Source organism: Lampetra planeri, chromosome 1, assembly GCF_965212315.1.
Source record: "Lampetra planeri chromosome 1, kcLamPlan1.2.h2, whole genome shotgun sequence".
Classification (NCBI taxonomy): Eukaryota; Metazoa; Chordata; class Hyperoartia; order Petromyzontiformes; family Petromyzontidae; genus Lampetra; species Lampetra planeri.
In genome coordinates, this window is record NC_136107.1 from 10,086,077 (window position 1) to 10,095,098 (window position 9,022).

Consider the following 9,022-nt stretch of genomic DNA (forward strand, 5'->3'; position numbering starts at 1 on the left):
TTGTTATTGGTGGGGTATGGGGCAAAGGTTGTGCACCAAAACCTTTGGTAAGAATGTTCGTATCCACGTCCTTTAATTCACCGGAATAACAATAGCTCTTATCACAGCCACCACCATTCTAGTGTTACAAATTGTAATGCATGGTTGGTTATGCTGGCAGGGATGGTGGTAGTGACTGATAGTGTTGGTGTTACTATGTCAGTAATTTTAATTGAATTATTGTTGGTGATGCTTGTGGTTGTGATCATGGTGATTTTTTGTTTTAAATGTTAACACATATATATAACAACCCCCGTTCCCCAATGACAATTTGGTTCAGTCAAATGAGACAAGTCACAAGGTGATAATTTATTCCATCAAGTGCACCAAGCAGTACATAGTGGGAATTAAAGTTATTTACAAACATCTGCTGCACAGCACCTCCATGTTTGGCTTTGTACAAAGTTAAGAAAATAACAAATGTAAATGTTTTAATGTTGTACAATACACAAGATTACCCAACAGTACATTAAATACGGTGATTGCAAAGTGTCCGTCATAGTGTCAATTGGCCACCAATGTCTATGGAAAAGACGACCACTCACCTGATGGAATCATTCAGACCTTTGTTATCCACGTTTCTGAGTTGATGTTTACACATCTTTCAGACACCAATTTTATTTGGTCAATTATGCATTCACCAGAATGCTTGTGCGACATAAAGCACAACACCCACATTTGGAACCAAAATATACAGATATCCTTATAGATGTACATAATTAACATGTTAGGATCGTGCATTTTATGTTCATAAAAGCCTCAGGTGAGTTACGTTTAGCATTGGAAGAGTTTTCTTTACTGAAAAAGTATTATCTCTGTGGTGCCACAAGCACATCCTCTGGAGATTTCAAATGAAGCTTCTATTGAAGCGAGTCATGCATTCAAGATGCTGCATTTTATGCAGAGCCATGGGTCAGAAGTTACCATTTTAAACCACCTACATTACTTAACTAACACCACTCCTTCTAAACACAACACATTGACATGTTCACCCAGAGTGAAAAAAACTAGAATTGGAGTAACGAGACAAAATACCCTGGTCAACTCCTTAAAGTAAACAAGTTAATGTACAAACTGACAATGTAAGAAAAGGAAAAACAAGGCACACATTAGGCTGGGTATTAGGAATGAGTTCACAATTGTTGCTATTTGCATTCATGGCACATCTGAAAAGCCAATGCCACACAAGCAGAGTTGGATAAACTTTTGGCAATAAATCATGAGCACTTACCCCATCAACTGCCCTGTCCATAATTCAGCCACATGCTCCATATGCACAGCAGTTTCCTTGCATTTACAGCATCAAACTGAGGCCCATCCAATACGAGACTTTAACGCGAGTAAAATCTATACATAACAAAATATTCCAGCCTTTCCAAAGGACTGAAAAATAGAATAGTAAAGTGCATTCAAAGCAAGTCCATAGGTGCTCACCCCCAAGCATGACATTCATAATCCACATATTAGCTAATGTACTTCCCGAATAAAAAAAAAAGATAATATGCCAACATGAAGTTTGTGAAATGAGGATTTTAAAAAAATACTTCATTGCACCAGTACTTAACAATACAAAAACGTTTGAGACATTTCGGGCACAATCCCTTCTGGAAAAGAAGTCATTCCACAAGGCAAAATAAATTAGATTTGAACAATTATTTTAGCAACATGTAGTCTTCGTGAGAATTTTTCAAATAAATTTCAAGGAATAGTCATCCAAAGTGGGGAGAACACGGTCAAGGCAAACCAACGAAAACTCACAATAAAAAATCTAATCGTATATACAAATATGTAAAAACATGTAACACTTGTTCTTAAATGCAACTGCTTCTAAATAACAAACGGGCACCTGCTCCATGTAACCATCACCACAATACTCACGTCTACAGGATTTTGGGGTACAGGCTTGTGTGTTACTTTGTCTGTTGCAAGTGAAGGTCAGGGAAGCCGTTCGTTCCACGCTACAATTTCTGTGCAAGTTTAGCCAGCAGTGCCCACTTCCTTAAGGTTTTAAAGGTTAGTGGGGGCAACACGACAGGATGGTCTGTGCGACACATCACACAGACAGGAACACGTCGAGGTGGAGGCGGTTGTAGGTTTCGGGCAGCAACAGTATCCCCAGCACGCCGCACGCGCACGAACCCGCCAGGCACCAACTCAGCCACGTGACCTCTGTAAGCCACGTGCACAAGAAAAACAAAAACAAAAATTCCCCATATAGCCTGAACAGACTGCTGGGGGAAGTACAGTTAGCGAGCACCTATGAAGGTTGGCATGGCACACGAGGGGGTGGGTGACCAGCACCACGCCCGGCCACCTTTGTCTCCCTTGCGGCAATGTTCACAAGCACAACCAGGTACTCAGATGGACGTGCAAAAATACACACACAAAACGGAAGCTTACATGAATGCACGGATGATTCTGTAAAATGGACACGATAAGCACAACTTTCCAGAGACTATTTCAGTGTAAGTGCAATGGTGTTGTCAATTAATCTGCAGTTTTTAAAAAGCCGTACTGTATATGAATACAAAGAAATCCAGAGCATTGATTGAGAATGTCATTTTGCTGAAACCGTCTCGTCACTGTCCTCTAAAGCACAGGAATACATGGTGCCTGTGTACATGCTCACATTCCATGTATTACATGGCATGGATTAAACAGATGAGCAAATATAGTTCTCACAAACTTTATAAAGAATTAGTGCGTCATTCGACTGTATCAATTGACGAACGTACAGCGATGCTCATAAGACACTTCTTAATTTGTGTAAAGTCGGAAGAAGAAAAAAATTATATGGCATTGCTAATAAATGTATGAACGTAGCAACGAGGCATGTTGCACATCCACCACCTTGCCACGCCATTGGCAGGCAACGATTCGCAAGTGAACGCTGGCAAAAGCAGAGATGCGCGTGTCGTGCCTCACCGGCAAAGTGCGATATGAGGACGTTGAGCGGGACACCGACCGCCACGACGCTGATGAAGGCGGCGAGGCCACAGCTGAGTCCCTCAGGCACGGGGAAGGTGGCCTCAACCACCAACTCCAGCAGCAATGGCACGGCACTCACCAGGCACGCCCCAAAAAGCACACATGTGCCCAACAGGTTCCCTGCACAACCGCCCGCGTATGCGCACATGCGCAGGGAAAATGCCTTCGTCGGGTAAGCAATAAAAACGTTATTGCTAGGCTACCTCGTGCTCATCTCCCGACATTAAATGGAGATTAAAGTCAAATACAAATCGCGTACCTAGGACGTGCGTCTCGGGCTGTCGGACACAAGATTTAGTATTCTCCACCAGGGCATGTTGTAGTGATGTCACTGCATCAACCGTGTGGCTTCACTGGAGTGCCAGAGCCACTCTTGACCTTTGTGTCAGTCTTTTTTTACATTAACAAAGACTCAAATGTATGTCAGACATGACAGAACAGCAGCCTAGGTACGTAGCTACAAGAAACATTTGATGGGCTGGGTATTCCTTGAAGCAGCACTCACATTTTTATTAACAAATGAAAACAGCTACCACTACCAACCACATCATCAATTTTGGAATCATTTTTGCAAAAACATAATGCTGCTGTGATGAACCCAAAAACATCCCTCCTGTCACTGTGTGACTTCACAGTGCCTTTGGACTGGGCGTGCTCAATCTCATTCCACTGCCAGTTGAGACGTGTGGAGGAGTAATGCCGAGCAGCGTGCGGGCTCAAACCTTTGTAAAAGTGGAGAAAGGGGATGAGGCCGAGGCAGCTGAGTGTGAACCACACAGACACGATGCTGGCTCCCGCCAGGAGGGTCAGCACAATGACCTTGAGTTGTCCCGTGAAGTAATCGGCAAATCTTGCGCACGTTCCCATTGCAATATGCAGTGTTACAAACCCGCCAAACTCAGTCAGCATGCACGCTCTGTATAACCAGGAGCAGGGCACGCCCCCTTTACAAAACACCCATTAACTGTGCCAATGCTCATGTAATTTACAATAAAGGTGAGCCATGTACTCTATCCTACAAATATAAATCAATCCTTGGAAATGTGATGAAAATCCTGACATGAAAGAACACAACAAAGCTAGTTTATTTGCTTACATGTTTTTGATATTGCTTAGAAGGCAACTATAAAGAATTTAGGTTGATGTAAACACTTAAGAAATTTTATTGTTGCGGTTTTGTTGCCATTAAATTCCATAGGCCATTGAAGCACACTTTCCTACAAAAACGTGACTGCACTTGGAAAGCAGTCAAAACAATGCTGAAATTTCATTTTTAAGCTTTAGGCAGCTCATTCAAAACATATACACAAAAATAAAAACTTGTCAGTTGGTTTGTCTTAACACTACCCAGCTGGGTAATGGCCGAATGCAGTTTGTACTGCTGACCTGATGCAAAAGCCTTCTGCCTTTTTCAAATTAGGGGTATATTTTCATTTTATTAGTCCAATGTATATTTGCCACACAGAAACAAACAAACATTATATACATTATAGTGATTCCAAAGGACATGCATTGCAGAGTGGATTCACATGGGACCGTGTGAATGTACACATTACACGCAGGAGCTATAAAAACGATTTTCTATGAAACAATGAAGGAACAAAAACACGTTGACGAAATGCTGCAGGGTTTTTTTGGTTAAAGATGACAAAGCGTACGAATAAAAAAGAAACCATGCAAATGCTGAAAGGAAAACTCAAAACTGGGTTCACCCTATCCTCAGGGTACAAGGTTGTGCCATGCCATGTGAACCTGTCATTCCAGCTTTCCTTTCATAATGCACTGGAAGAGCAACATCTTGCTCAATTGAGAACACTTTCAGGCTGTTGTTAAATGGCCCAGTGATCGTCAGACGCTTGTGTATGTGCATCGTTAAAAAAGCCATCTCAGGTTTCTTCTGAGCACTAACCGTAATACCTAAATTCACATGAAAGCTTCAACACAATTTCCTCCAGACATCCCCCAAAATAGCTTAACAGCTCCAACGTCCTTTGAACGTGATCATTAGCACAAAGTAGTTCAAATGCACATCCCGTTTACACAAGTTTCTTTTCCATCCATGCTCTAAAGTGCGACGGGAGTATACCAAGCAAGTAGTAAAAAAAATTGGTATCCTCAGCAACAGATTAATTTACGGAGATAAAAATACGACATCTCACCTCGCGACGACCAGGGAGCCTGCACAACCGGCCACAACGGCAGCTAAGCTGGCCCAACCTGCATCCGTCTTTGTCATCACAACGCCAGCAGCCAGAAAAAGACAGTAAACATGAGTAGCGAATTTGCGTTATGACACAAATCACTTTACCAGAGCAAAGAGCTCGCAGAGAAACAGTTGTGAAATTCAATACCATGTCTATATTTTGAATGACATTCAACAGTTAAGTGCTATTGATATATTATACAGATGATGTTTGTGTGCTCAGAACCACAAATACTGAAGATTTTTAATTATAATGTAAATAACAGAGCCGAATTAGGTATATGAATGCAGCAATTAAGTTCACACAGACATCAGACGTGGTTGCCAATTTTGTTTTTACTATGAGCACCCACCGTTGAGACCTTATCATGGGGAAGGAAGCAGTTCAGTTGCTTCAGCCAGGCTATGCTGACTGCCAGGGGCACAGCGTACAGCAAAATCGCCACCCAGCTCCATGGCCTTCTGTAAAAAAAGAATCCCACATGCTGCTTTGAACAGGGCAGTGGAGCACCAAGAGCATTTTTACCACCATTGCATTAGGAAGCAATCACATTGCTTCGTTTGTCACAATATGACAGTTGAATGAATAATGCATCCGTGTGCTTACGTGAGCAGGCGGCAAATTGCCTCACAGTAGCCCAGCCGAGGGGTGGCAGAGGAGATGCTGGGTGGAACAGGTGGATGAGCAGGGAAGTATAAAACCACAACCAAGAACAGTGCCATCACCACGACTAGCTCTGTGAATCAGAGGCCATACAAGGCAGAGACAAGACAAACATCAATTGCACAGACGTGAAAAACATCAATTCCCGTAAGTGTTATAATGGGTCCCATTTTGCTCCCTCACTGCGCTGGTTACCAATTACACGTGCCCATCTTAAACTGTACTTTTGCTGAGCATTTTCACACAGGAGAAATCATGCCATCCACTTACCAGCATAGAGCAACAGCTGAATTCTGTGTAGGGCCTCTGACGGGGTTTCCAGAGTGGGAGGCCTCATTTGGCCATCGATGTCATGGGGGTGTGGGGCAGATCCCATGTGGACAAGCAAGGGCTCCAGGAGGAAGGCACAGGCACCCCCCAGGTAACTGGTCAGTACCCCCACTGCCGTCCCTGTGGTGCGCTCATCCTGCAAAGTCAGCGTGTCAACCACAATTAACAGCCGCACTCTGTTTTACTACAATGCTTTCACTCGACACTTGGTATTGCAAGTGTTCATGAGATGGTAACTCATTTATGTAACAGCAGAAATTTCCAAATTGTAACAAATTCTAAAAATAATTTTAGATCTGTCACTTTAAATGATGGAGTCCATGGATGTAGCTGCTCACCCCAAGCTCTCATTACTTTGATAGTGGTATTGTCTTTGTGCTGTACGCCTTTTGGCATCCTCTGGTCTAACACCGTTTTGAGACTAGGCTCAAACGAAAGCTGTCTCTGGTGTGGATCAATCAGTTTCAAAGACAATGCATATATTATCAGAGTATGTTTTTTTTGTTTGCATTCTGACCACAAGTATTGTCGTTAATGCAGACATGATTCCTTGTCAAAGGTTAAAGTTTGGTGTTTTAACATCTTAACACCTGTTTTGTTGCCAGAAAAAAGGGGGAAACCTATTCTCATGGAGTCTTTATGTATGAATTCAAATAAAATATTAGCTGACAAGAGCGCAACAAATATTAATACATGAACTTTATATCAGAAATGCACAGTTTCTTTTTTTTTGTACAGGGTATGACATTTCCAATCAACAACATTTTGACAAATTACGCGGAACTGTCTATTTAGAGACAGCCGATGCCGAATATAACAAAGGCCAGACTTGTTTTTGCAGTATTTCAGCATGATGGAGTCAAGCGAGAGGTGAATTTCTTATACCTGTGGAAACCAGGCAGTCGAAAGGTATGGGCCAGCAGCCAGTGCCACGGGGCCAGCCATCCCTATAACCAGTTGTCCCGAGTGAATCAGCCTAGAGTGGGACGCCAAAGTAGACAACTCATCACTGGCTCACACCAACACGTTAACAGTCACGGTACATTATATAAGAACAGCATAAAATGGAGATTTCATGCAAGATACTTTCAAAATGAGCACTCCCGTCTCATTGTTATCTAGGACTGTAATAACACATCAAACTTTTGTTTTGTTTATGCTAAGAATCACCCACTGGATCTCCCTCACACGGCAGCCTGTGGCACTTGTAATTGAGTCCGTATTTTTCAGCTACATTCATCTGCATTACAGCGTGACCAAGGCAAACTCCTGCAAGCAGTGTGATGGACGAGGCCAGGGCTTATTGCTGTTACATAACCCTGGGGGGGGGGGGGGGCGACGTACCATCTGCGGACGTCGTTCATGTCAGTCGGAATGCAGCGGAGTCCGCATCCTGTCGTCAGCAGAAACAGCGAGGCCAACAGCGACACTCGAAGGCCTGGGCAGTGGACAGAGATCGCAGCGTATTAGGGGCCAAACAACGTCAGCTGCTGACTTACTGCCACCCTCAATGGAAAATCTTCATAGCAGCCAGAAACGCGTAATTTGCTCGTGCAGAGGCCAATGGTTATAACAGCCGTCGTGTAATTATGTACACATGGGCATAGCCTCCCTTGGCAGTCCACCGTGCTGATTGAGCAAATTATACACATAATCAGCAAAGGACAAAAACATCCTTCTCACCCGAGCCAATTCTATGGCCATGCCCACCGCGTCCTTCCACGCCACAGATTAACCCAAGTGTTCTGGACATGTCTTGGTCAACACTTTGTGCAGTATAGTGCCGCTATAACCAACCAGTGCCTCTTTACACCATAGTAGCGCCAACCAACTCTTGGTGTCCTGGTCAAACGCGTATGCGCCCATGTGCACTGGCCATAATCAGAGGGCCCCATCCATGACCATGCCCACGCACCCTGACCAAAGCCCTTGGGGCCCATGCCCCGCAATGTCGCTCGTGCCCCCCCCAATGTCGCTCGTGCCCCAGGCAATGCCCCCCACGCTGCACCCACGAACCGCGCTTGTCCAGGAGAGCCGCGAGGAAGGGGAAGGCCGAGAATCCGACGGCGCCCCAGTTCGCCAGCAGCGCCACGTCCGTGTCATTGAACAGCCCCGCGGCTTGGGCCGTGTCCTGCACGGGCAGCCACGCGTTCCGTGCCAGCCCCTGCATGAAGGCGAAGGCGGCCAGGGTGGCGAGGACGAGCCAGCGGCACGGGGAACGGGCGCGGGGCCCGGGCGAGACGCCCACACCGGGGCCTGTCTCGTCCGCCCAGAGGGTGCGAGTCCAGCCGCGGCGCGGCGAGGATAGGAGCCGCTCACGCTCGTCGGCCTCCTCCTCCTCCTCGTAGCGCGACATCATGGCGCCGCGCTCCTAGTCACCCTCGATTAGTAAACGGCGGCGGCGGCGGTGATGATAACAGTCGCCAATGGCCACGAATTTTCGGAGTCGTTCTCACCGACGGTGGCGGCAACAACAATAACAACCGCTGGTCACGCCCCCCCCCCCCAGTGAGCCGAGATAAGAAATCACAAGACGCCCCTGAGGCAGACATTGTGAGCGCGTAGCGACGGAGCGCGAGCGCCTCGGGTGCCCTCAGAACAAATCTTATAAGTGGAGTTGTCGGAGGCCCAAGTACCCGGATGTATACACAGTGAGTTGAGGTGACGTCACGCGGGGGCGGAACCACAGCTGACAGGGAGCGCGGGTGGGGGGGGGCACGTGAGGAAGGGGTGGGACCGAGATGGCCGGAGGCGTGGCCTGTTTGCGTGGATGGGCGGGGCAAAGCCGCACCATCTCT

At 45.7% G+C, this 9,022-nt stretch overlaps 1 protein-coding gene across 1 annotated transcript; it reads right to left on the reverse strand.

Annotated features, from left to right (window-relative positions):
- Positions 1 to 322: 322 nt before the first annotated feature.
- Positions 323 to 8,723, reverse strand: LOC144717446 (solute carrier family 49 member 4-like). The gene is made up of 10 exons (XM_078592845.1): positions 8,241 to 8,723; positions 7,569 to 7,662; positions 7,110 to 7,200; positions 6,165 to 6,360; positions 5,838 to 5,967; positions 5,584 to 5,692; positions 5,187 to 5,254; positions 3,750 to 3,877; positions 2,965 to 3,147; positions 323 to 2,208 (listed from the first exon to the last, which is right to left on the reverse strand). The coding sequence occupies exons 1-10, from the start codon at positions 8,581 to 8,583 to the stop codon at positions 2,093 to 2,095; spliced, it is 1,458 nt and encodes a 485-aa protein (XP_078448971.1). The 5' UTR covers positions 8,584 to 8,723; the 3' UTR covers positions 323 to 2,092.
- Positions 8,724 to 9,022: the final 299 nt, after the last annotated feature.

Coding starts and splice junctions, on each gene's coding strand:
- LOC144717446 (XM_078592845.1), bottom strand. CDS start 8,583: ATGATGTCGCGCTACGAGGAGGAGGAGGAGGCCGACGAGCGTGAGCGG. Junction 5,968..6,164: donor TCAGCTGTTGCTCTATGCTG/GTAAGTGGATGG, acceptor TCTGATTCACAG/AGCTAGTCGTGGTGATGGCA. Junction 3,878..5,186: donor GGCTCCCTGGTCGTCGCGAG/GTGAGATGTCGT, acceptor AACGTGCGCAAG/ATTTGCCGATTACTTCACGG.